The 25,738-nt window shown below is 41.7% G+C and overlaps 1 protein-coding gene across 2 annotated transcripts in view; it reads right to left on the bottom strand.

The window, feature by feature from the left end:
• Window positions 1-18: 18 nt before the first annotated feature.
• syne1b (spectrin repeat containing, nuclear envelope 1b) overlaps window positions 19-25,738 on the bottom strand; it is a 79,455-nt gene continuing 53,735 nt past the window's right edge. The window contains exons 93-145 of one of the 2 annotated variants that reach the window (XM_083924088.1): window positions 25,563-25,724; window positions 24,989-25,183; window positions 24,700-24,876; window positions 23,582-23,773; window positions 23,093-23,224; window positions 22,782-22,882; window positions 22,509-22,662; window positions 22,265-22,393; window positions 22,005-22,160; window positions 21,470-21,679; window positions 21,260-21,361; window positions 21,043-21,162; window positions 20,730-20,930; window positions 20,403-20,576; window positions 19,909-20,040; window positions 19,376-19,572; window positions 19,077-19,209; window positions 17,976-18,158; window positions 17,629-17,778; window positions 16,915-17,091; window positions 16,654-16,809; window positions 16,378-16,533; window positions 16,048-16,218; window positions 15,705-15,838; window positions 15,372-15,576; window positions 15,001-15,183; window positions 14,743-14,889; window positions 14,481-14,635; window positions 14,083-14,230; window positions 13,905-13,999; window positions 13,570-13,804; window positions 12,964-13,158; window positions 12,638-12,763; window positions 12,263-12,418; window positions 11,297-11,455; window positions 10,975-11,141; window positions 10,692-10,854; window positions 10,227-10,414; window positions 9,971-10,121; window positions 9,660-9,842; window positions 9,310-9,447; window positions 8,511-8,702; window positions 8,015-8,342; window positions 7,241-7,309; window positions 6,377-6,504; window positions 5,883-6,009; window positions 5,481-5,692; window positions 5,137-5,337; window positions 4,888-5,016; window positions 4,199-4,411; window positions 3,841-3,933; window positions 2,871-2,929; window positions 19-1,074 (exon numbers count right to left, since the gene is read on the bottom strand). In XM_083924088.1, coding sequence (XP_083780214.1) covers window positions 831-1,074; window positions 2,871-2,929; window positions 3,841-3,933; window positions 4,199-4,411; window positions 4,888-5,016; window positions 5,137-5,337; window positions 5,481-5,692; window positions 5,883-6,009; window positions 6,377-6,504; window positions 7,241-7,309; window positions 8,015-8,342; window positions 8,511-8,702; window positions 9,310-9,447; window positions 9,660-9,842; window positions 9,971-10,121; window positions 10,227-10,414; window positions 10,692-10,854; window positions 10,975-11,141; window positions 11,297-11,455; window positions 12,263-12,418; window positions 12,638-12,763; window positions 12,964-13,158; window positions 13,570-13,804; window positions 13,905-13,999; window positions 14,083-14,230; window positions 14,481-14,635; window positions 14,743-14,889; window positions 15,001-15,183; window positions 15,372-15,576; window positions 15,705-15,838; window positions 16,048-16,218; window positions 16,378-16,533; window positions 16,654-16,809; window positions 16,915-17,091; window positions 17,629-17,778; window positions 17,976-18,158; window positions 19,077-19,209; window positions 19,376-19,572; window positions 19,909-20,040; window positions 20,403-20,576; window positions 20,730-20,930; window positions 21,043-21,162; window positions 21,260-21,361; window positions 21,470-21,679; window positions 22,005-22,160; window positions 22,265-22,393; window positions 22,509-22,662; window positions 22,782-22,882; window positions 23,093-23,224; window positions 23,582-23,773; window positions 24,700-24,876; window positions 24,989-25,183; window positions 25,563-25,724 — 8,583 coding nt within the window. In that variant the 3' untranslated portion in view covers window positions 19-830. The remainder of the gene's footprint in view (window positions 1,075-2,870; window positions 2,930-3,840; window positions 3,934-4,198; window positions 4,412-4,887; window positions 5,017-5,136; window positions 5,338-5,480; window positions 5,693-5,882; window positions 6,010-6,376; window positions 6,505-7,240; window positions 7,310-8,014; window positions 8,343-8,510; window positions 8,703-9,309; window positions 9,448-9,659; window positions 9,843-9,970; window positions 10,122-10,226; window positions 10,415-10,691; window positions 10,855-10,974; window positions 11,142-11,296; window positions 11,456-12,262; window positions 12,419-12,637; window positions 12,764-12,963; window positions 13,159-13,569; window positions 13,805-13,904; window positions 14,000-14,082; window positions 14,231-14,480; window positions 14,636-14,742; window positions 14,890-15,000; window positions 15,184-15,371; window positions 15,577-15,704; window positions 15,839-16,047; window positions 16,219-16,377; window positions 16,534-16,653; window positions 16,810-16,914; window positions 17,092-17,628; window positions 17,779-17,975; window positions 18,159-19,076; window positions 19,210-19,375; window positions 19,573-19,908; window positions 20,041-20,402; window positions 20,577-20,729; window positions 20,931-21,042; window positions 21,163-21,259; window positions 21,362-21,469; window positions 21,680-22,004; window positions 22,161-22,264; window positions 22,394-22,508; window positions 22,663-22,781; window positions 22,883-23,092; window positions 23,225-23,581; window positions 23,774-24,699; window positions 24,877-24,988; window positions 25,184-25,562; window positions 25,725-25,738) is intronic. The other variant, XM_083924087.1, reaches the window with a different exon arrangement.

Raw genomic sequence — 25,738 nt, 5'->3', positions numbered from 1 at the left:
CATTCATTGTTTTTGATAGTCGCATATACATACATTTTCATATTTATCAGTTCTTTTAACCATTATATACACATGTTAAATAATCCTAGACTGTTATACATGTGATACCGAACTAACAGTCATACAAAATATACAATAGTTCTATATGTCATATTTCTCAATCATAAAGTCATATCTTATATTTTGTTTAAAAAATAAAACCGTGAAATGTATAAAGACCATGGGTGACTGATATTAAAGGTTAAACTCTTGAAATGTGTCTGGCTTTGATATTAAAACACGACTTGGCTTAAAGGAATCTTACATGAATCGATGTAATTCAAGTTAAAAATGGACACAATGAAGGACGTCAGTAAATAAAAGCAACGGTCAGAACTGCATGCCAAAAATACAGGTAAAAAAATAATTGCAATGTAAGATATATTAAATGTTTTTTGTTTTTTTCTTTACAAATGTTTGAGTTACAAGCAAATACACAGGCTATTATTTCAGCATTTAACTTTGGTGCTATCAACTGACAGATCTATATGCTGCTGAGTTGATCTTTAATTCATTCATCCTCCAATGTCCACTGTGGGAAAAAACAGTGTCTTCAGTTTTGTTACACCAAATTCCTTAATCGACAGCATTACGCAGAGTAACATAGTGAGATGCTTGATCCTATGTGCTACACATGAGGTTGATTAACTGCAGATGGCAGCTGTTTTCAAATGGATGACCAAGATCAGTTTTTCCTCAAACATGATTGACCTTTTTAAGGATATCAACGTGATGCAAATTCAAGTCATACTGATGCAAGAATACTGAAAGGTAACGCTCTTACAGCCAGCCTACACAGGAGGCGGTCCGTTAGTGTAGCTGAGCATCGGGTAGAAGGAATGAGCAAAGTTGTTGGACTGAGAACAGTAGTCCTCCTCAGTCATTGGCAGCAGGAAGGCAAGGACCACTAACAGGAGCAGGAAGAGCTGGAGAGGCAGCGCGACCCAGAGGACGCGCCGCAGAAATGAGGACCGACGAACCGATGAAGTCCCCGAATCAGAAGGGAAGGAAACGGATCCAGCGTCGCTGTGAGACCTGCTCACACACACACAAGCATTCACAACACAGTACAGTTACTCAATTTAGTTACTCACATCGATCAATAACAACAAAAACAAAGATGTTTTGTCATCTGAATTCCTAATTTCAGACCTGTGTTATCACATTACATTGGCAACATTTTTTATTTTCTGTTCATAAAAATAAACTGGTCTAGTTCAATTAGTACAACTCAATAAACAAACTTCAGTTGAACTGCTCTGTAATTTAATATCCTCTCCTTAGGCTTCATTGTTTCTGTGTTTTCTACCAATTCTCAATCCAAATAAGTTCAGTTCAATGACAGGGGAACTGCATGACAGTGCTTATAAGCACCATGCTGTGTTTGAACGACATCGCCAACATGGTTCAAAGCAATGTTGGGACACATGTTGGTTTCACACTGTGATCTACATGCTGACTGAGACTGAAACAGTTACAACGACAGTCACAAAAACATACATACTGTACAATCCTGCACCAGACAAATACATTTAAGATGTAAGCTTGCATTACTTTGAAAAGGATATAAGGATAAAAGACAAAATGCATGCTGCAAGTATCAGCTGAATAATCAGATACTGTTTTTAAAAGGACATTTTGAAAGTTTGTGTCCTGTTGAAAAATGCAAAGCATGCCGAGGCAAGAAGAGCATAGCAATTATAAACAGCCTCTTTGACAAGTTAGTTTAGAAAAGCTTTTCCTCAGCTTAGGAATAGTTTGGTAAATATGTTAATTTGCTTTCTTGCTGAAAGTTAGATGAGACGTTGTTTAAATAGGAAGCTTTAGCCAGGAGGTGGTTAGCCTAGCTTAGCATAAGGCCTGTAAGGAGGGGGAAATGGCTGGCCTGTTTCCCAGCTTGAACAAAGACTCCCAGCAAGAAAACAAATACTGTATGTGTATTTCCCAAAGTGTCATTTATATTTAATCATTTACGGTCACCATCACCCTCAGTCTTCCTTTAGCCTCAATGGTTAGAAGCCACGGTCAGCAAAAGGGAATTATTGTAAAGAAGCTTACTCACACCTACCTACTGTAAAAAAAAAAACAATGGATTGACTGAGAGAAAAGAGAAAACAGGCCTGCAGTAGTCTCAAAAAGTTTCTAATTAAAGCGATAACTGAGTCCGGGAATGCATGGACATTAGTGATGTATGATTTAAACTCAGGTTGTGCTGCGTTGTTACCCATGGTGCCCCTTACCACTTCACAAATGGAGACCTGAGACTCACAGATGACAGACTGAGGGGGGGAGAGATGGTGGATAGTCGGTGAGATAGCAGCAGCAGAAGAAGAAATGTCACACACACACACGAGAGAGAGAGCGAGAGAGAAAGAGAAACTGCAGCCTTTGCATTGTTCATTGCAGACATTTACTGGCTCGGCAATTTGAGAAAAAGGGTGTGTGCTCAGTAACAGCGAGGGAGTGTTAGATATAGAGAAATATTTGTGTTATATGTAAGAAATGCTCTGGTTAGCGATATCAAGCAGCCAAGGACATTGGCGGAGAAGAGGCCTTGCACCATCGCTTGTGAAACTCTTATCAAGGATGTGTCGTCTGCAGTGCACCTCATCACGAGCCTACACAGAGCGTCTAGACTTACAGAAGATGATGGAATTCACTATCATGAGCTGCTAATCTGGTATCAAAAACTGGAATTAGGATTTTATTATTCTGTAAAAACACAGCTGTTGTTGGGGGAGGATTAGAAAGCATGAATCGGCCTCCAAGTGCATCATGGGCTGATGAGTTCCATTATCTTCTGGGTGTGCTAGAAACCAACAGAAAGGTACCTGTGGTGTGGACTGCTCACAGAGGGTCCAGGCTGTGACAGACTACATTTGCCCCGTTGCTGTTTGCAATGAACAGGGGGGGGCGGGGGGTAAAAGAAAGAAAGTATGTTTCAGTCCAGGCAAATCAAGACAAAGCTACCGATGAGAAGAAAATCCCAAAATGAAAGAAGAGCAGCAACAAAATCATATGTGAAGGTAGATTTTGTAACTCGTGATAATAAGGAATCTGGCTTTTCAAAGTGCACGACTACTTTGAAGTGCTTCGGCTTGTGAGTGCAACAAACTGATTGCAAATATGAAGCTACAAATTATGCAATGTGATGCATGAATTTCTTTGATAACAGTGACATTTGGTAACATACACAAAATATAAGCAGTGACAGGCTTATTTGGACTGATATTTAGATACGTAATGAATCAGTACTGATGCAAATATTCTCATTTTTCTACAATACAAAACAATTATAATGTCATGCTTTCTACATCATAAAACCACAGTTTTTATGCTTCTTTTGTACATTTAGCAGTTTCATGATAGCCAGTATTCCTGAGAACAACACTACAGGGAGCATTAAGAGATTAGAGGAAAGTCTATTGGGGGAAAAAGATTTGTGCAGGATATTTTTATCAAATACTGGAAAAAGTGAAAAGGTGACAGCTAGGGCAGAACTGAAATTAAGTTAAGAAAAGAGGAGGAATTCCCCATTTGTCTTGCAGGAATTTGCTCTGGGAAATACACAACATGCAAGAAGAGTAAAAGGCTGGAAAAAAGTTCAGAATTCAGAGGGAGGAAGTGTAGAGCAGGTTGTGAAGGCGTAGAAAGGTGTGAGGAGAGATCTTGGGATGACAGGGGTGAATATGGCTTTCAACGGGCATTTGGGGCACAAGTTAGTGTATGCGCTGTCTCAGAGGGGTAACCGAACACCTGGCTTCTCATACAGCGGCATGTACAGGTACACATATACGTTACCGATCGTCGTCGACTTGGTGTACTCCTTCCTGACAACGGACTGAGAGAACCGGACGTGTCCAGCTCGTCAGCAGATGACCAAGATGACAGATCCTGACAAAGGGAGCATAACCAAATCTGACGTCTTCCGTTTCATAGTTAATATCAAAACCTTAAAATGACTTTTAAAAACTCTGTAACAGGCATTCTCTAAGGAAAATCTGCAAAATGTCTTCCACACTCGTGTAAATCCCTGTAAACCTAAATTAAAAATCTCAACAAAAACGTAAAATCTATAACATTAAAAACTGTAACCACATACACAAGTATCAGGGGGTACAGGTAACACTGCACAGGTATATAGTAAGTGAAGATCTACCTGTTGACTGCTTGTGATGTCCAGAATCTTGGCCAGCTCTCTGAGGTCTCGGGTAACTTCCTTTAGCAGCAGTTTGAGGCGGTTCCCAATAACATGAACCTTCTCCTTGGCCTCCAGGCAGTCGCTGCCCTGAGAGTTGACCAGCAACTGGAGGGACATGTCTTGCAGCGAGGCCACTTTGAGCTGGGAGTCCAGCAGCTCCTGGCGGATTTGCTGTGGGGATTGGGAATTTGAGACATGAATTCTAAAACAGCAGGAGAACAGGATTGTTCATACAGTCCTCATGTATCTGAAATAGGTGCTAGGGTACTTTTACCATAGTGCTTAATCAGCATAACTCTTAGTGTCGAGCTTTGTGACCTTCGACCCCTCTTAAATGAAGTGTTTGGTCAAAATATACTATTTATTCATGATTCAGTGAGTAATTCAAAAGAGTAACCCATGTTACAGTAAAATGTTATACGAATAATGTGTAATATACCCAAAGATATCATCAATTAAGATAATTAAGATATTATTAATTACTGACCAATAGAGGGTAACTGGTAACTGGAAAGACAAGATACTGTAGGTGTAGGATGAGGACCCAAAAAAGTTTTTATGTGTTAAAATATGAACCAAAATATCACTAATCGTTCTTATATTTATATACATAATATTCATGCACTGTATAGATCATAGTTCTGTACCGTAAGTGCTTTATGATTCTCGTGGAGGGTGTCACTGTCCTGGATGGGGTCAATGGGAACCACCTCATTCCTCCTACGGTCGATGTTTTCCAACCAGAGAAGCAGACCGTGGCTCATCTCATGGAAGTCCTGATTGTCAGATGTGGAATCGGGAAAATAGAGATTAGAGAACTGCATGAATACGGCTCTATGAAAACAATCTCACATTCAGAACAACTGCACCCTGTCACGATGACCACTGGCACCTACCTGACACTGCATGAGAGCTTCCTGTAATGAAGACCTCCACTCCTCCAGTGAGCTGCCCAGTTTGTCCCAGTGGTTGTTCATGTCTTTCAGTTTGGCTTGCAGCTCTCGGGACTCTGTTGTGTCTGACTGCACAAACTCAGCACTGCACAGGTTGATGGACAGCACAATAGCCTTGCGTTTGTCATATGCCTTCTGCAGTTCCTGTAGACAGACAATTACATTTTACAGGTAAAGAATGCAGTCATCCAGAGCAACGCACAAAGGATGTAACACAACAATAGAAGGAACCAACATAAGGACTTGCAACATACCATGCAAAGGTATTACCAAAAAGAAAATAATACCTTGAGCTTTTTGATGCGCTGCTCTATCGTCTGGATGTCTGTGCTGAGGTCCAGCCTCTGCTGCTGCTCCAGCTCTTCCTCCGTCTCTCCCAGCCACGTCCAAATTTTGTTCAGGTCAGAGTTCAGCTGCTGCCACTGCTGCTGGTTCTGCTTTGTGCGCATCTCTTTGCTGAGGTCCTGAGCCTGCAGGAGCTCCCAGCGCTCAATCACTCCTAAATTGCGGGGTGCAAAAGAAAAAAAGATATCCTAAGTAAGCTGAATTCATAAGAGATGTATCCCACCAGATAAAAGTACTGCAACATTTACACATTCAAGCTTTTTCTTTTCATATAGATCCATTTAAATGTATAGTAATGTAATAAATATGCATGCAGGGTAGTTTGCAGTGTTGTACAGTACTACCTGATGTCTGGGACTCTGAGCTACTGGGATCTGCCAGTCCAGACACTGCGTCTTCCTCCTCCTTCAGCTCGACGCCCATCCTCTTCACTGTGTCAATACTGCCCCGACACTCACCCAGCAGCCGCATCTGCACAATGGATGCATGTCAGGTTACAGGTACTATTTTGTACAATCTGTACATATATCTCAGGATAGGATATACATTTCAACCTTATGGCAAAGATTTTGTAAACCGGGTAATCAAGTGAGTACTCTAAAGGTCAAAGTAGTATCATTGGCCAGTGGTAAGCTAACAAAATATGACTGGACATTATTTAAAAACATAACTAAACATTAGTTTTTAAGTCTTATACCCATGTGTTGGTGGTTAGATTGCATATAAACAGACAAAACAGAATCAACTATCACTTTATGTACAGTTTGGTTAGAAAAATACTGTCTGAAGCTTTTTTTGGGCCTCATTTAAGAGTAACACATTCAAGAGTAACACATACATATCCCATATACGAGGTGTCCAGCTCTGCGCTTGTAGGTGTGCGACTGCGGCTGTTGTCCGTTTGTTGCAGGAGGAAACGGCTGGCATCCAGAGGGTGAATGTGAGAGTCCGTAGAGGGAACTTCCCCTGTGGACACAACATTAACTTGTCATCTTCACAGATTATTATCAAATACTGTATCATAATGCTTACTTGAAATATTCTTGCCAAAAATACGAGATAAGGCCCCGTTCACACAGAGAAACACAACATGCGGAGAGCAAATAATGAGCTTAAAGAAGTAGACAGGAAAACAGATTGGTTTCCTTTACACTTGTCACATGGTGCCCGTTGCATTTTGATCATTGCAGCATTTCCTTGCATTAGGAGTCGCATCCTTCATTTGAAATACAGAGTTCAAAAAGCTTTTTTTCTGGCGCAATGTGCCTCTGTGTAAACAGGGCCTATGAAAAAGTTTAATTCAAACAAATCTGCAATCCCTTCAGCAAGAAGTTCAGACTTGTTCACTGTGACAATAAAACAACATGCACATTAAAATAATCTGAAGAGGTTAACTACACAGCACACTGCAAGTCAAACAAAAGTAAGAAAGCCAGTTAGAAAGAAGGGTTAGGATGAATTCCATTTCCGTTCTGCTGAATTAGAAACCAAAGCAGAACCAATTAATTGAAGAAATAAAAATGGAATTAACCCTATCACCCAGTGTTAGAAAGTATTGCCATTGGTTACATTTTGTGCCCAAAGTGTGTATAAGAGAGGAAATCAACACAAATCAAAGTGAATAGGCTCTAAGTGTGGTGTCAATCAGCTGTTATTTCTGGCCCCAAACACTTGTGGCATGCTGGGGTCTGCTGTTGCCTACCAGTAGAGGACCTCAGTGTTTGTTCTGTAACTTTAACATAGGCCTCTGGGCTCTCTGGGATCACTACATCTGGAAGACACATTATACAGTACACACATTCAGCAATGGGTATTACAATGTTTGACTCTGTGAACTGACTAGCCTGAATTTATCTGCTGTTTTTAACCTTGTGTGATGCACCACCAGATAGATGAAGTTTGCCATTCAAAGGAAATTAAACTGCATTGACAAAATGTTGTGTGACAAACCTTACCCCTACAGCATCTAAAATAACCATGTCAAGTATTAGCAAATACTCCTTAGTCCATGGCTAAAATATGAATGAATGAATGAAGTTATATAGCCTTGCTAACATTTGGTTACTGTTGGAAAATTTGGACTTCTCCCCCTCCTCAGGAAGAGCAGAGGTCAAAGTCGGCCACCTTAGTACTGTTCAACTTCAAGTGTTTTGCTCAAGTACATTGAGCTGAACTGATGGGGTACACAAGATGAACTAGACAGTTCAATTATTAACAATTATTCAAGTGAAACAACGAAAATCATCTTTGGTTGAACTGAGCACAACCAAAAGACACAACCCGTGACAAGATGTGGCAACTAGACACTGCTTTAGGAATCACAGGTCGAAGGATTTGGGAGCCCTTCTCACTTAAACATTCTGCATTTTCTACATCTCAAAAATAGCCACCATACCCATACAATATCATTCTAAATCACAAGATCTTAAAAGTCTCAGTTATCTCTTCAACTTTCTGTGTGTGTTTGGAAACTAACCTGACAAGGATGAGGCAGGCCGCTGAAGGAAGTCTCCTTCTTCACTCTGCTGCTCTCTCAGGGCCCTGCTGGCGCTCTCCAGCCCGCGGCTCAGGTCATAGTCGTGGTCCCACTCCAGGGGAATGGAGTCCACGCTGGCTGGGGTGTCCCTGCCAGAGCGCTCGGTCCGGAACTGGGCCGCCAGGGAGGCTGAGCGGCCGGAGGAGGGCAGAGGTGACAGGAAGCCATCCCCCAAACGCTCGCCCCATGGTAGGCTGGACAAATCACCAGGCTCGTCCAGCTCCAGCTCTCGGTCCGAGTATGATACTTCGGTATCATCATCTGCAAGCTGAAGAAAAAGTATACATAATGTATGTGGTATGTGCTGAGGATTTTACTGCTGAAAATACAATATTTTTACACCTATTTGGTGTTTGGAATAAAGCCAGAATAGATTATGAAATCATGCATGAATAAAAATATAAATATTTGCTATGCTCTCAATCTCAGGTCTTACAGGAAGCCGAATGAGCTTTTTGTAGTAACGCTCCACTCGACCAAACACTTCCTGGCAGTAGCGTTGCAGCTCCTCAAGTTCCTCCTCGATGACAGCTGCGTCCAGAGGCTCGTTCTTCTCTATCAGCGCCTCTCCCTGGTGGAAGATGTGTTCGATCTTGGCTGTAGTGAGGGAGATCTCCTGTTGGAATGACTGTGGGAGCCGAAGGAGGAAGAAAACAGATAAACAAATCTTCATTCATTCTGTTTTCATGCTAAACAAATGGGTCTTTCACAGTCTCAATTTATGATTTCCCAGTTAATTTCCTGATTTGATTTAATCATTTCAATGTTCAGTATGACTTGTGAGAAAGTCATCTTGCAATATCCATCAATCCAGCTGCTCTTGTATTAGCAGTTGTTTATTTGGAGGAGGAGGAGTGAGTAGAATAATTTACTTATTTACTCTCACCCCTTCTCCATAACCCTTCTTCCACATTGCATCTTCACAATGGAAAATATCAGAATATAATACAATATGATATGAGCATAAAACCTTGTGAGTGAATAAAGTAATAAAGTCTTTCTTTAGTTTTCCAAACATATCAAGAGCAAGACATTTTAAATTCTTTCTTAATACATCTTTAGGCCTTCTTCACCATAGTAAGAATACTTGAGGTGATTGCCACTTTTGTCTTTGTTATAGCTCACTTACTTTGCTATAGAGATAAAAAGAAACACAATCTGTGTGCAAGACAATCTCAAAGGTACAATAAACCTATATATATATACTTTTCAGACCATTATTGTGACAAACCTACCCTGAGTTGTTTGATCTTAGCCTGAATGTCACACTCAGAGAAGTGTTCGATGTTGGTCAGCTGCAGATCCATCTCTGTCAGCCACACCAAGATGCCGTCTCTGGCTGTCTCAAACTCCTCTCTCTGACTAATAAAGTGCTGCACAGTTGAAATAGAGACTGCTGTTAGGATCATGTACAATAGTACAATGTAGAAATAAATGTATGTAGTATATAATACGTTTCATTAGTCATTGATTTAACATACAGTGGAAGAAGCACTGATGCTACGATCTAACATAAAAGTGAGAAGAAAGTTCAGAAATGCATGAAGGAGATTTGATTTCAATAAAAGAAAAATCATGTATGTACCTTAAGCCTGCGAAGGATGGATGCCACCCTCTTCTGCAGGTTGTCCCATCGCTGATTGGCATCATGAGCCATCTCCCTCAGACGACAGGAAGAGTCAGTGCGGTTTTCTCTGGCCAGGCGGCGATATTGCTTATTGATTAACTCCAGCTGGGTTAGACTTTCGTGGACCTGCCTCTGGAAGGCCTACAGAAACATGGTTTTATTAATATAGTACTAATAAACAGCACCATTCTTTTGGGTCAATAAATAAAATAAATGGCCATGTGTCCTGTCCTGTTTTTAATAGTTAACACAGCATACTTTTGCAATACCTCAAATTTCTTAAGTTCCTCCTTGGCTACAGTGTATAGTACACCAGAAGAGTTGGGCAGAGCTGCAGTCTTTTCTGAAGTGGCCAGCCACTCCTCAAATCGGGCAAAGTCATCTAGGAATTTCTGCCATAGACGCCACGTCTCCTCAATCCTAACAGATGGAAAACATAATATTTACATACAATAATAGCAACGACTTGTTTTCCATCCCTACTATCCACTTTTGTTGTTTTTATCCTTTGTTCGATCATCTTACTTGAGTCTCCTCTCCATAGACAAGGCACAGATGCTCCTCCAGCGGCGATCAAGGCTACGAGTTGCCTGCTGGATGGAGTCGCACTCTGCGTCGGTGGCGCAGGCGTCACAGTCGTGCAAAAGCACCTCACACAGATTCAGTACAGACGCCACTCCTGTACTGTGCTTCTCTATGTCACGCTGAAGCTCCTGAATGGTGCGAAAAGAGAAACGGAGAGGGAGAATGAATGTGTGTAATAATAAATGAGTGATACAGAAGGAGAGAGGGAGGGAGAGCAAGAACGAGAGAAATAATAACAACACAAAAGAGTCCCATTATGTAAGTGCTTCTCTGTGTGTGAGGCAAAAATAAGGCAAGGAGAGATTTGATTTGAGATTGCAGCTTCACTGTGAATTGCTACAATAATATAAAATATACAATATAGTATAGGATATATATTATGCACTGCACTCTACATTATGTTACCTGCTGCAGATCAAGCTTCCTCTGAATCTCCTGAAAATCACAGCAGTCGTAGGTGATGGGTTTGGACAGCTCAGTCTCTATGTGGGCCAGCCAGGATCGAAGGCTGCTCATATTCTTATCCAGCTGCTGCACAGCCACTAGAGTTTCTCTCAGCTTCTTCACTCTTTTAACACAAATCAATTAACTGTCAGTATAATCTAATGTGAGATACTCTATCAATGAAGAAAACAAATTAAAGGAGCATTTAAGCTACTCAATACACTGTGAGTGTGGGTCTTTTCACCTGGCACCAATGAGATCTAGGAGGTGCTGCCAGCGGTCCCTGACTTTGTTGCATTTTTGTTCGATTTCAGCTGCTTTGCTCTTGTGACTGGCTCTGGCCAGGCGTTCTCCCAGCTGGTGCAGCTGCAGCTTGTTCTCCTCAGCCACAGTGACTTCCTCCTGGTAGTCCTGAGTCACAATGCAACAGAACCAGTGTAAGGCAATTTAAAAGTTTGAATGATGTATTTAAAAGTGACAGAATGAGAATGACAATGTAATGGGACATCAACTTGGTGATCAGCTTGGTAATTTCTGAAAATAACTAACTGTATATGTCTGTTTACCTTGCGGAGCTTCTCGATCATCTCCTCAATGCTGATGTCTCCATTTTGGGAGACCTTGTTCTCCATGTTGGTAAGCCACTCGCAGAGCTCCTTGTACTTTTCGTTGAATAGAGTCCACTCATTCAGCTTCTCACTCACCTGCTGCCGGCGCAGAGACAGCTGCAGAGGCACAGCAATATATATTCAGTTAAGTGCATCACTGTGCAAAGTGCATAAAAACAAGCAATCTATGCATGTTAAATTGTAACAAAAGAGCATTCATGTCAAAAAGTCTCAAACGGAAGCAGTGTTGGAGATCACAGCACCATAACTGATTAATTTGCATCAAGCACCGAGTGTGTGCTTCTGTGTGTTTCCTGTGTGTGTATTTTTTCTGCTCTACTCAGGATGCAACTCTGAAAAAAAGGATGGCCTTGTGGTTTAACACCAGAGCAACTGCTCTAGACAGGGCATTTCCTTTTGAAAGAAAGCAAAGCGCCATTTTGAGTTCAAGTTCAAGTAATCTGAGGTATAGTGCGTTCTGTATCCACAGGTTACAGCTTTTTAAGAGCTGTGCAAATCAATGTGAGACAAAAAACAGAGAAAGAAGTGCATTTCTTGTCTTGTTTTATCTTCATTATACTGTGAATTTAATGTTTGAGCATTCTCCTTCAGTGAGATTCAGTTGCATTTCTAAAACTCATTAGTTATAAATATTCTGTCTTTTATGCATATGATAGTAAGCTGTATAGGATTTTGGCTAACTGACACTATCCAGACCAAAGTCTGGTGATTTTGTTTGACACCAGCTCCACCGATTGGTATCTAAAGGAACTGCAGAGACAAGATCAGCGTATCAGATAACGATACAGTGAAATATTGTCCTTAGTTTTATTTGAATAATGCTCCAGTAGATCAGAAATGCAGTATACTACTGTGTATATTCTGAAAATCAGCTCTGCACAGTAACTGTTTGGTGCACTGTACCTGGTGGCAGATTTCGTCCCATTGTCGATGCAGCAGCTCAATTCGCTCCTGCAGGACAGACAGGTCCTCTGCACTGATGTAGCAAGACAGGGACTCTCGCAGCACAGTCAGATGGGCCAGATCCCCACTCCAGCCATCGAACGTGTTCTCCAGGTCCTGTTATTGAAATAAAAGTAAGATTATTAAAAACATTCAACATTCAACTAAATTTATTTCAAAGTCAGCTCAACAGATGAGGAAACTCATTCAAATATTACTGATTCTGAACTCCTTAAATCAAGGTCCCCCAACAGGATGTTGAATATTATTTGTGTTATTGATATGTAAAGTTTGCTTTGTCCAAAAACCACACTTCATCATGAAGTATGTTGTTACCTTGCAGCGCATCTGCTCAGCTTGCAGATCCTCATGGTGATCAGGAAGAGGCTGAGAGAGCTGCCGTTTGAAGGCTCGAAGTTTTTCAAGTGATCCACCAATACCTCTCTCACACCTCTCCCAGTCCTGCACATGACACAAACAATGGCTGCAACTGCATCAGAATTATATCACTTACTAATAAACAGCAAAATAATAGTTTTGTTTTTTTCATTCATTTATCTATTAGGACATGTTTGGCATTCCTAATGTAGACCACAAGTAAGAGCTGCTTGTGCCGCTTGTGCGCTGTGCCCCACAAGCTGCTGGCAATCTTTCTCACTTACCTTTAACAAGGTGGCAAGTTCTTTCTTCTGTTCGTCCAGGCAGCTGCTGGCATGTTTCCATCGCTCCTGGATGTCAGTAAGCTCTGTCTGCAGGGCCACTTCCGCCCGACTATCAGCCGACAGGAGCAGTTGTCTGCCAGACTCCACTGTCAGGATGTAGCTGCCCTGCTGATGCTGCATCACCTTTTCCTTCAGCTGAATGAGAAAGCACATACACACCTGTCAATCTTCTGCCCAACCGACATATGTAAATAGTTCTTACAGTTACCTCTTTGGGAATATCATTTCAGCGGGGTTTATCAGATCAAGATAAATGAGAAGCTATTGAGTTTTGTTAAGCCCCCTTGGCACACTAATCTGCATCTGTCTCTGCTGTAGCTCAATGTTTTCCAGGTAGGTTTACACTCTCTTCAATGACCAAGATTTTAATTTTAGAGAATTTTTGCCAGGATTCCCAGTATGTTAATTCTTAGTAACCCTGACAAAGATATATACTGTTCTGGAGAGATTAATGGGGTGGACTAAACTCAAAATGTGTGTCTTTTTTGTCCATCACCATCTAGATAAATCTGAGATGTGTAGTCTCTAAGCTTTAACATTATGTACCTGGACAGCATCCAGCATGGAGCGGGCTTGTTGCAGAGGCACTGTTGTCCCTGCCTGAATGGCTTCTGCAGGGTGGCAGACCTCCACCAGCCATTTGCGCAGCTTCTCCACCATTTCTCTGTAGCGCTGCCACTGGCGAATCAGACCGTCAATGATGCCCCGCCTCTGCTGAGCACGCCGCACTACTCCCTGCCACTGGTTACTCAAGAGAGCCAACTTCAGGTTGAACTCATCTCTGCAGGAGGGGAGGTGATAAAGTATAGTTAGTATAGACTTCTACTCTGAGTACCATTTGGATAAAATATTAAACTAGATGAGAAACATGTTGATTTTACCTGTCATCCACCTGACCCTGCTCTAACATCCTCTGTCCATCACTAATAATAGAGTGGAGGATCTGCTGCCGACTGAACATCTCGGCTTGGAATAACTGGAAGACAACATATTGATGATTAATGATTAATAAATAAAAAGCAGCTCTTTCAGGGTATTTAACTTGAAAGGGACTCTAACCTCATGAGCTTTTAGCTGCTCCATCAAACTCTGGAAGTTCCCAGAAATTTCCACTGTCAGATTTTCTTCCGTTTGGACCAAGAACTCCATCCAGGTTTCACACTTCTCCAGGAAGGTCTGCTGCTGCAGCAGGAAGGACTGGAGTTTGCTGTAAGGAACCAAACATACAATTCATACATTCAGGTTCACCAATTCCAACATCACAGTTACATAAGACATTGGTTTTTACTGCACGTCGATGGTGTTTTTTAAAGCTTATTTGCACCAGACTTTTATGTATACAGTTATTCAATCAATTGATCCTCATTAGTTTTTAACTTCTGTCTAGGATGGTCCCACCCCCTTTGGGAAAGGCTTGCATTTTTTTTTTTTATACACCCTATCTTTTATCTTTATACCTGAATCTCTCTGTGGTTTGTGCTGAGGCCGATGACCAGCTCCTGTTGAGGTTCTGCATGCGTTTGATCTCTGAATCGTTAAGAGGGAGCCTGTAACCAAGCTCATTGAGACGTTCCAGTTCTGGAGCCATACTGCTGAATTTCAGCATGAGCCTCTGTGGGAAGAGAAGAGAGAAATTGTACATTTTCACGTCAATCAATATATTTTTTTTCTTTTAACTTACTGACAAAAGAAAAAAAACAAAATAGAACCAAAAAAAACCTTGAGCTCCTCCATGCGGTCTTGAATGACTGTCGGGTCAGTGGAGCCGTTGGGATCTTGCAACTTCAGAGCCTCCTCAGCTTCAACTATCCAGCACCCCAGTGAATCCAGCTGGTTGTTAAAGGTTTCATAGTCCTGAACTCCAGTCTGGTGGGAAGGAGGAACGTCAGCAAGTTTAAAATTGATGACTGACTGAATAACTGACTACTTAAATGGACTTGGAGTCAAAACTATTTGTCATAAATGTTTTTTCTCTACCTGCAGTGTGGTGAGTTGTCTGGTAAGGGCCTGTTCCACAGCAGCCAGCCGTTGGGTGAGAGAGAGGTGATCTGATTGGAGGGCAGATGCTGCGGATATGTCCACCTGCTGTTTCAGCTGATCTCCCAGTTGTTGGAGAACCTGCAGGGAGGCGTGCACTGGAGCTTGGGTTCGGAGGACCTCCTAAGACAAAGCACCCATAACATTTATTGTAGAGCATTTTTTTTCATTCAAAAACAAAAAAAACAAAACTAAATTCTACATTGAAAAAAGCATATGCATCAATTGGAAGGCCCACCAGTTGTTGTAAGTAGATGCATAAATCAACAAATCAAATAAATCAACAGTGGCATAGCAGTGGGCTCACTCACGCTGCATTCTTGGATCCAGTCGGTCACTTCCTCGTCAGCGATGTCCTTGCTGCAAGCAAGTTTGAGGAGCTGGTCCGTCTTTTCCTCCTGCAGCTGGATGTTGCTGCAGCTCTGCTCATAAAGCTCCTTGTAGCGCTGCCATAGCTGAAGCAAGGCTTTGCTGCTTCTCAGACGCTCCGCAATCTCCTCCAATAAGCCAGTCCATCTGGGTGCAAATATGACATGGATAAGTCAGCAATGTAAGGGATAATGAAAATAATTAAAAAATGGCTGCCCCCAAATCAGTGACGTCAAAGCTAACATGCGTACAATAGTACTTTTTTTTAACATCACCTTGCATTGACGTCCTTAAGGGCGTTGTTGAGAGAATCTGACACTGAAGGGTGACACTCCCTCAGCAGTTGGTGGGTCACAGCACCAAACTTTCTCAGACTGCTCTCCTGTTTCTCCAGTTCCTCTTGCAAGTCCTTCACAAGTGAGAGATAAATGCCATGCTTAATTCACCAGCAAAGATAAAACTGTGTATACTACCTAATTTAGAAATATTCCCCTGATGAAATAATATAAATGTTATCTCCATCGCAATACGATTTCAGAAACACATACTAAAGTAATCAATGTAAACAAATTCCTCTGGATGACTACAGGCCAGCTCAAAGACAGGCAGCCAACATACCTGCAGACTTTGCACCTGCAGCTGAACAGCCTCCAGAGAGCCTGTGAGGAGGCGGAAACGAGATACAGAGTATCTTCCCTCCATCAGGTAGCCATTAATCTCTTCTGAAGCCCGCTTGTATAGACTCCACTGATCCAGCACTGACTTCAGACTGATGTTTAGTTGCCCTATCTGTTAAAGGTGGAGTAAAAAAACAAATGGTGACATTCAGTAAATTGTTATGACCAGGCCAGAACAGAAAACAATAGAACAAGGAAGAGCAGAGTAGAGAAGAATTGATGGGTTTAACAGATAAAAAACATAGAGTGGAAAGAGAACATCCGAGCTTACTAAGTGGTCCAGGTTAGCCCAGGTGTGATTGACACCCTGGAGTGTCTCCATGACAATAGCACAGGCCTCATCGGTCTTGTTCTGGACGAGGGCACAGCCCTGCTCCTCAACCCTCTCTAGTTCTTTCTCTTTTTCCTTCACCAACTCTTCCATTTCCTAAAAGTTAATAGTTTTCACATGATGAAAAACATGGACACAGAAGGGTGTAATACTAACAGCATGTAGGGGTATAACATGTTTTGATGATTCTTTGTTAGCACAGTAAGAGAAGCCTACCTGGCAGTCTTTGAGAGCGTTCTGCACAGATGTTAAATCCTCTATGCGGTGTTTCCTCTTCAAACTTTCTTCCTGAGTCGCCATCCAGGACTTCAAGGTCTGAACGCTGCTCTCATACTCCAACCACATCTCCAAAAGGCTCTCCAGGAACTGGATCTGCAAGTATTTTACACAAATTAAACTGTTACATCCTGACTTTTCACTAATAAATGGCAATGACTGTTATTCTTTCATTAACAGTGTCAGTGCCTATGGCCTCACCCTCTCATTGATGCAGCCTTGTAGGACCTGCCAGCGCCTGTTCATGGCTCCCAGTCGCTCCGCAAAGTCTGTCTTATCACTGCGCTTACTCTCCACATCCTGACCACTGATCTGCAGCACCGACTGGTTGACAAAGTCCACAGTCAGCTGCTTACAGCTTAGATCTACTCTGAAGCCCTGAATAAGAGGAAACAAAAGTAGATTCACAATTAAAATGACAGTCACTGATTCATAACTACCATACACACATCTTACATTACATCATCCTTAATAATAAGGTTAGTAAGAGGATGTACAAGAAATACTCAAAGATGTAATTGTGAACATGTTTAAACATCTAAATTTAGTATACCGGTTTCATGGTATACATTGATATATATGAAAATTGACAGTTACCACATGCATTTGCTTTTGTTCAACCAAACAAATCCCTTTGTTTCCATTCCCTTAAGGGTCATTGTAAGTGAAGTGCCGTGATATTTTCTGATACGGTTATCGTACCGTGAAAATCTCATACCATTGCAACCGTATTTGGAGCTAGAAAAATATGACTACATTTGAAAACCCTAAAAAGTAATAACAAACCTTTCATATTTTTGAAATGCATAAAATAATGTATTCAGCTGTTACATATTTTCCTTTAATTAAAATCCACATCATACACTTTAAAAACAAAGTGTCATAAATCTAGGAAATCCGTATGAAGTCCACTACCTTGTATTTTTGCAAATAGTCCTGAATCACATTTGACCCCACTGCACTCTTGAGGTTTTCTTCATTCTCCTCAATGACATTCTCCATCAATGATATCCAGTTAAACAGTTCCGAAATGGCATGACGGGAGGCCAACTTCTCCATTTGGATCTGAGGAAAAATTAAACCCAGTGGACCAGCATATTAAACATCCATGTTGAAAAAAAAAACTCACATGGTGCCAGTTTCAGTGCAACCTTGTGTGATAACGTCTGTAGTTTGACAGTAGCAGTGAAACAGCAGAAAGAGGTAATCCTATTTGCTCTGGAGCAGCTAAGCCTGTTCAGTCTGGCTGCATGTGACGATACCTGATGCAGCTTCTCCTGGACCACTGGGATGCGTGTGAGCAGCTCAGTCCATTGAGTGTCAATGCGTGCCAGGTCAGATCGCAGCACCACCGTGTCCACTTTCTTCAGACGCAGCAGCTGGTTACCCTCGGTAACCACTGAGCTCTTTAGACTGGACTTGCCTTCAACTTCCTTTGAAAACTCCTGAGACAGACAAGGACAGCAATCAATATCTAGAATGCAATAAAAGGTATTTTATCATATTATATGCAGACAGAGCTTTCTGCAGACGACTCAGCAAGATTACTACTACTACTACTACTACCACTACATCCATGACAAGAACTACTACTTACACTATTTTAATTATAGGAAATGCAATTTATACTATTATAATAATTATTATTTTGAATACAGTATGTAGCATATTATGGAAATGATATGACTCTTTTGCTTCTGTATTTTATTAATATCAACCCCCCAAGCGATATAGTTTAGAGAATATTATAGATCCAAGACAAAACTTACAGAAGAGCAGGATTCAGAGAAAAATTGCAATTACAAAGCTGTCTGATACTTCAGCACCACAGACAGCGCCATGGATTTATTAAAACACAATTGATATTTCAGAGCTGAGGTTAGGGTCATACATTCTAACTTGCACCAACCTTAGTCAGATAAAGGATCAATGAGTCCGGCAGAGGGGTTGTTCAGTTGAATATGTTAATATTCAACTGAACAACCCCTCTGCCCTTGCATTATCTCTGCTACTAGAGGATGGAGACGGAGGATGGCAGGTTAACAAGGGGCATTTTGGTCATTCTGCCGACAAGGGGAGGGTACCATCCCCTCTTCAATCGCCTACTGATGCCTACAAAATGCTGGCAAAGACAGATACACAACCGGCCGGTGATCCATGTGTCTTCATGGCTACATACACAGCCCAATGATACACCATATGCAGTACGCTGGCTCAGCTGTGAGCACCACTGCCTCATTGAAACTTGTATAAATCTTCATTAATGTCTACTAGTTGTAGCACTGTTGCTGGAGAAGAGCCTGCATTTTTGGATCAATACAGGTACACAACCAAGAGAAAATGAATAAAGATTGTGGCCTCACAAGAAAAGCAGAGAGATGGTCTCTGACAGTCTCCAGCTCCTGTGGGACTAACACCGCCTGTGTATTCCAAAACTCCAGACGCTCCAGAGCAGAGTGCAGCCATTCACTGAGCTCTCCACACTCCCTCTGATACCTACAGGAAAACCACAATTCAATCATAGAACAATGTCATGCATTGATACTGAGTTCAGAAGTTATTTTTTGTGCACTTAGATGAGTGAAATTACTAATGATTCTTAAAAATATTGTTTGTCAGTGTCCCTATGAAAAATCCTCTGTGATTCTGACGTGTTTCTGACCTGGTCCAGTGTTTCAGGATGGCCTCCAGGCGCTGCAGTTCCTTGTTGACCCTGCTGGTATTGTTTAGCCAGTGTTCCCCCAGCAGCGTGAGTTGGTTCTCCAGTGCGGGACAGCACACTGACAGCAAGAGGTGTTTGCCCTCATCCAGTACCTGGTGTAGCTTGTGCTGGTGCTCTGTCAGTTTCCCCTTTAGACCCTTTACAGAGAATGGAAGAGGTGCAGGGAGACACACAATCTTAGAAGAGTGAGCTGAAAACATGTGGGTGAAGAAAGTAAGTGTATTAAATAAAAGTAAAGCAATTCTTCCCGTAATAAAAGAAAACTATAGCAAGAAACCCAGAGAGGAAAACAAATGCATATCATGTGTGCTGGCCTCTTGAATTTTCTTCAGCCGTCCTTTATCACACATCAAATCCTACTTTAATACTTCCTGTCGTTGCCTACTTTACTGACATGTCATTAAAAAAAACAAGAAATCTTATGGAGGCTATTTAGGATCATTATGCCATATCCTAAAATCTGCACTTTGTACCTGATACAATGAAATCCTGTCCATGAGCCTTTCATCAGTCTCTTCCACCAGGCCAACAGTGGGGATATTTTCTTCAACTGCCTCCAGTTGGCGGTTCAGACTTTGGTAATCCTGCACCAAGCGGCACCAAGTCTGAAAATAAAGATACATTTGAAATTCAAACAGCTGACATGTAAACCTTAGATGAAGACCACTATAACACTTTGGCAACTGCCATGCTCTCCTATCACGGAGGGAAAATAAACTTCCTAATACAAGGTGTGTGAACTGAGCTTTTAGCATCAGTTTTCAAGCAGAAGATACTTGAAACATTTTTCCCAACTCATAAATATCTATGCCTTTTAGGTTAGAAACACAGTTTAATCATTTGCATTATTTTTCATGTCTTTTCTTTAGAAAAATAAACATGTCAAATAATAACACTTTCTAATTTTCTATGATTTTATCAGGATGTTTTCAAAAAGGTTTAACGTGAATAGTATTTCCTCTCTTACCTCCAGGATACACTCCAGCTCAACTCCTTTACTGTGTGCCTCTCTGAGGACACTCTGAGCCTCAGCCAGTGTCTCCTCCAGGGCCTGACTCTCTTTGGGAAGCATCAGAACACTGATTTTTCTGAAGTATGTCTCCGTTAGAATCATATGGGACTCCAGACCCTGGAAGAACTCCTAGAAAACATACAAACAAACACACCATTGAGCAGTTATTTTTCTCTTAATAGTTTATCTTGGATTACTAGCTGTGTGTTCAATGTTTTACACTGTTGATTAAAAACATTCTTTAAGTTTTTCTAGTCTAACAGAGCTCAAAGTTGACCAAACCTTATGTTTGTCCAGGTGATTCTGGACTTCCTCCACAGAGCTGGCAACAATCCTCTGATCAGCCTCCATCTTGTCTTTAGCTGTGTCCACCAGGTCAGTCAGGTCCTGCAGAGCACGCTCGTACTGCTCCTTCAGAGCCATGTTCTGGTTCAGCCCACTGCGCCGGGAACCCACTGTCATCACTAGCTCCTCAAAGGAATCCTGAAAGCACACAGGAAGAACGTAAATAAGTAAAAACCTATAAGGAGAAGCATTTACTGCATGATTTTCAGACAATTTTAGTGAGAGCTGTCAGTGATGTGCAGTACATTACCTGGAGTTTTAATATCTTGTTTGTTGATATCTGATCTGCCTGTAGTGCTGCTCCTCTGGTTTTGAGCTCCGTGATCCTCTGTTCAAAGTCTTTTAGGCTCTCGTCTGCACAGGCAATAACCTAAGAGAAATGATGTACACAATCATTTATTGTTCTCTGAAAGCTTTGATGGGAGACAAGCAGCCAGGGCGTGCATGCATGTCAAAACTTGCATTACCTCCAGTTGTTTTGAAGCTGGTCTATCCATGGCTCCGGCTAAGGCCTGTAGGATCTGGCACTTGGTCTCGATTAAAGCAGTTTGGAGAAGTTGCAACTCAGTCTGTAATAAGACAAAATGTATTCATCACAATTTATAGAGGACATTCATGGAGAACGATAAAACATGGAAGTCCCTTGAAGAGCTGCAATTGCAAAATATCAAGCAAACCTGGTAGGCTGTGAGCTCATGTGCTCTGGTCCTCATGTGGTCACAGCGTTGCCCCAGAGCACAACCCAGTGCTCCTAATCTCTCTTTCAGGCAGTCAAGGTTGTCCTCAAGCAGCAATCGGTCCTCTTGTCTCAACCCTGAAGACCCAGCTAGCAGAGCCTGGCTGAGCGTCACCTCCTCTGTGACATGCCTCACATCGTTCTCCAACGTCTGGAGGAAAGAACAGAAACGATGAAGATATATATTACATACATAGAGCAGATAACTTTAACTTTGATTGTCAGTTTTGAATCCCAATAAGAAACACACATTCATCTTTTTATATTTACTTTTGTGACTCAAATCCTAACTTCAAATTTGAGCCACATACTGTATCAGTAAACAACTTCATGTGGAGATAACAAATTTATAAATTCAAATTTTTAAATCAACTTTAGGATGAAAACATAAAAACCCATAGGTCATGGGTATTACCAGGCTCATATGATTTGCTATTTTAAAATATCTGCAATAACTAGAGAAACTGCACACATACCTCCTGCTTTTGTAGCTGGGTATCTGAGTGTTCAGCCAGCAGCACTGAGCCAGAGAAGACGTTATTCTCCACACCGTCCAGCCAGGAGGAGGTGGATGACACAGCTGTGTAGAGCTGCTGTTCCATCTGCCCCACCTGTGCTTCACAGTCACCGAGCTATGTACACGCATGAGGGTTTTCGTTTGACACATGTTAATCTCCATATTTTTTAATGTTGCAGTGTAATGGAATTAAAATGTACAACAATGTTATAGAAATACCTGAGTGGTCATGTCCTCTATAGTTTGTCTGAAGCTATCATACAGAGTATTCAAGGAGGATTTGTCAGCCCGTGTTTCTCCCTTAAACAGTGATCCAGCTGTGGTCACGCGAGAAGCTCTGGAGTACACCTACAAAAAAATAATAATGGACAGTCAACAACAGTCCCTGGTCTTAAAATTTGATAACAATAAAAAGTCAATGCATTTCTTCTTTATGCTAACAATAACACAACAGGGTTTGTACCGGCTGTTTGTGGTCCTGCTCCAGGGTTTTCTGCAGGAGCTGCAGTTTAGTTTTGAGCTCTAATCTCAGGCTCTCCCATTTCTGCCTCATCTGCTCTCGCGCAGCCTGAGATTCCCTCTCAACCAAAGCTGCAGGTGAAAATGGTTCTGTTGTACTACACGGTGACAGAAACATGAAATTAATTAATGTTCCATTTCTAATCTGCCACAGGAATCATTACATATGTTGACTTAACATTTTACTATTTGATTTGAATAATCTGTATGTAAATACCTGGCACTGCTGGGAGAGGCCTGCTGGATGAGGATCTCCTCTCCTCTGCTAGCAACTGACTGAAGCAACTTTTTCTGTTCTGCGAGCTGCTCCTCCAGTTCCTAAAAAGCAGACAGTTGGATTGGATTTGTATATGATGAATATCTGTGGTGGTGTTACAATGGCACACATATTTTCTTATTGTATTCTGTGGAGACTGTATTATATTTTTTATTTTCTCAGCAGAATAAGAATAAAAATAGATATTTTAGATACAATTTTAAAAAATGAAAACAAATCATTAGAAAAAAGATTACAGTTTCAGATTTTACCCTCTGTCTCTGAAGACTGTCCTGGTGTTGTTGTGAACGTGTGGTCCGGGCCTGGGCCAGCCAGTCCTGCACACTGGGGCTGTGAGAGAGGCTGGAGTCTGACTCACTGTCCTCCTGCTCCTGCAGAGAGCCCTGTAGGACCAGACAATGTATAGGATCAGCAAGACCAGCAAATTCTGGTTTACAAGTTTTGCAAATTTGTTAGTGGTTGTAAAGAAATACTAAAGCAAAGACATGTTGGCAAAGAGATTCAGGATGAAACAACTACCTATTTATCTATCTATCTCTCTCTCTCTCTCTCTCTCTCTCTCTCTCTCTCTCTCTCTCTCTCTCTCTCTATATATATATATATATATATATATATATATATATATATATATATATATATACATCCACAGTGGGGACTGAGCATAATATGATGTAGTATTGTGAAAGGTTCTGCATCACATGCACACACACGTCAACACTGAAAGCATGTAGCGACCTCACCTGGATGTGAATCTGCTTGTCTTGTAGCATCCTCTGCAGCTCCAACAGGCTGCCCTTCAACATGCGTAACTTCCCGGCCAACTGCTCAGCTTCCTCTTTGGTCTCTGCTCGGCCCTCCAGCAGCAGGTTCTCACTGTGCATGGACAGCTCGGACAGGGCCAGCACCTTCTCTTCAATCTCCAGCAGCATGTTCTGCAGCAGCAGGAGCAGAGAGGCCAGCTCAAACATGGTGTCTCACCACCTACAGCAGCTCCTCTCTCTACACAACAGACCCTCCAGAACCCCCCTACACAAGCAACTTTCCACAGCCACAGGACAGGGAGACCTCTCCCTTTACTCTCATCCTTGGCCCACCTCTCCAGCCTCGCCGCCTGTGCAACATATTACCACTAATCCTTCACGCTCCATGCTCTACAGCATTCATGCTCACGTGCAAATTCAAATGCAACGCGAACAGAACACCATGTCCAGACCAGTTGACGATGCCCATCAGTGAATATTGTTCCAAAGTTTGAATATACATTTGTTTTCTAATAGCATTGCCACTACTTTGCTATCAATAGCTTCAGCTGGTCTTTCTAAGGCAGAGAGTAACTGTCCCTCCCCGTTCTCTAGGATTCACCTACTTGGATATTCAAGCAGCTTTATCAGCAACACCAATCCAATCGTCTGAAAGCCACAACCCCTCACTGCTCCACCCTATGCTGCTAATAGGCCCCTGTCAAATAGAGACATCTGCATAATCTGCTTAAGACTAGTGCTACAGTCGCTTAGGAGCCCAGCCTTCTGAATGCCCCTCTAACTCCTCTAATGCTCTTGTTTACCCACAGAGAGATTCCTCTCTCTCCGTGATGATCCATATGTGATAAGGGAAATAAAACACTGATGTAAAAGACATGTAAATAATACACTGGCAAATTTGCCTTCATGTGCTGACCAGAGACAATGGTTGAACAGCTAGAAAATAGTCTTCCAGTACACAGTACTGTTATTCCTGACAATCTGCTATGGCGTATGTAATATTAAGTAGCCTCATATTCATATATTCATTAATATAATAATTCCAATTAACATGTTTGCATCTAATGCTCTGAATGAACAGCAGGGGGAGCTCTTACCTGACATTCAGCAAGCTGATCCTCCATATCTGTCTCCTCTAAAGGTTTAGGTTCAAGGATGAAGGTTACAGCACTGCGCATTCTGGTCAGCCAGAGGTCAAGCTCATCTGCTTGGGTGTGATAGAGCTGAATGGCCTGTTCCTGCTGTTGACCCTCCAGACGGTCACTAATGCGCTCCTGGGGCAGTACACATCACAAGTTACTCATCACATTTATTCATTTTGTAACACAGGAATTCATTTTTCAATAACCGCTACTATTAGTAGTAATGCTCTTTCACTAAGACTACCTCCAATATCTGCTGTTTCCCTGAGGCCTTCATGTGGATGGTGGCCATCCTCTCAGCTAACACAGCAAGGGAGGAGTGCATGGCCAGCTGGTCAGCCATGTCTGAGTCCACACTATCCGAGGCCAGATCCTCTGTGAAGCTTGTCTGCAGCCTTTCTATTTCCTCCTGCACACTCTGAATCTCTTCTATCAGATCCTGGAGGCATAGAACATTGTTATAGGTGTTGCATGCTGTATATTTATTGACTTTTTTCATTTCTACATTGGTCAAAGGGTAGCATTTTCTTTTTTATGTATGTAGATACTGTGACTGTATACCATAAAATAAAGACAACAAATTTTAAGTTTAATTTTAACAAAAATAAATTAGTTAGTGATGTAATGTTGAGACGAATAATGTTTTACCGTAAACTATGTTATTATAAATGCAAAACAAGCTGACAAAAGCGTCCCAAAGTATATTTTCCACAGACCTCAATCATTCTTAGTTTATTTTAAAAGTCTGACAACATCTTACGCTGTCAATGTGAGAGCTCCAAAATGTTCAAAACCTTTATTGTGTTGTAATTGCTCACCTCATGTGCCCTAATGTGGCTATCTGGGCTTTTATCCGCCTGCAGAGGCTCACTCAGTTTGGCCTCCAGAGCCTCCATTTTTGAGGAGATAGACTGGAGAGAACCCTGGTAATGCTGTTGCTTCTCCAGAGCTTCATACAGAGACCTCTGCTTCTCGCTGATCTGTTGGAAGACCA

The sequence above is a fragment of the Echiichthys vipera genome (genome assembly GCF_963691815.1).
Source record: "Echiichthys vipera genome assembly, chromosome: 12".
Lineage (NCBI taxonomy): Eukaryota > Metazoa > Chordata > Actinopteri > Perciformes > Trachinidae > Echiichthys > Echiichthys vipera.
Note: the sequence above shows the minus strand (reverse complement) of the source record. Positions and strands in the feature narration are given on the sequence as shown.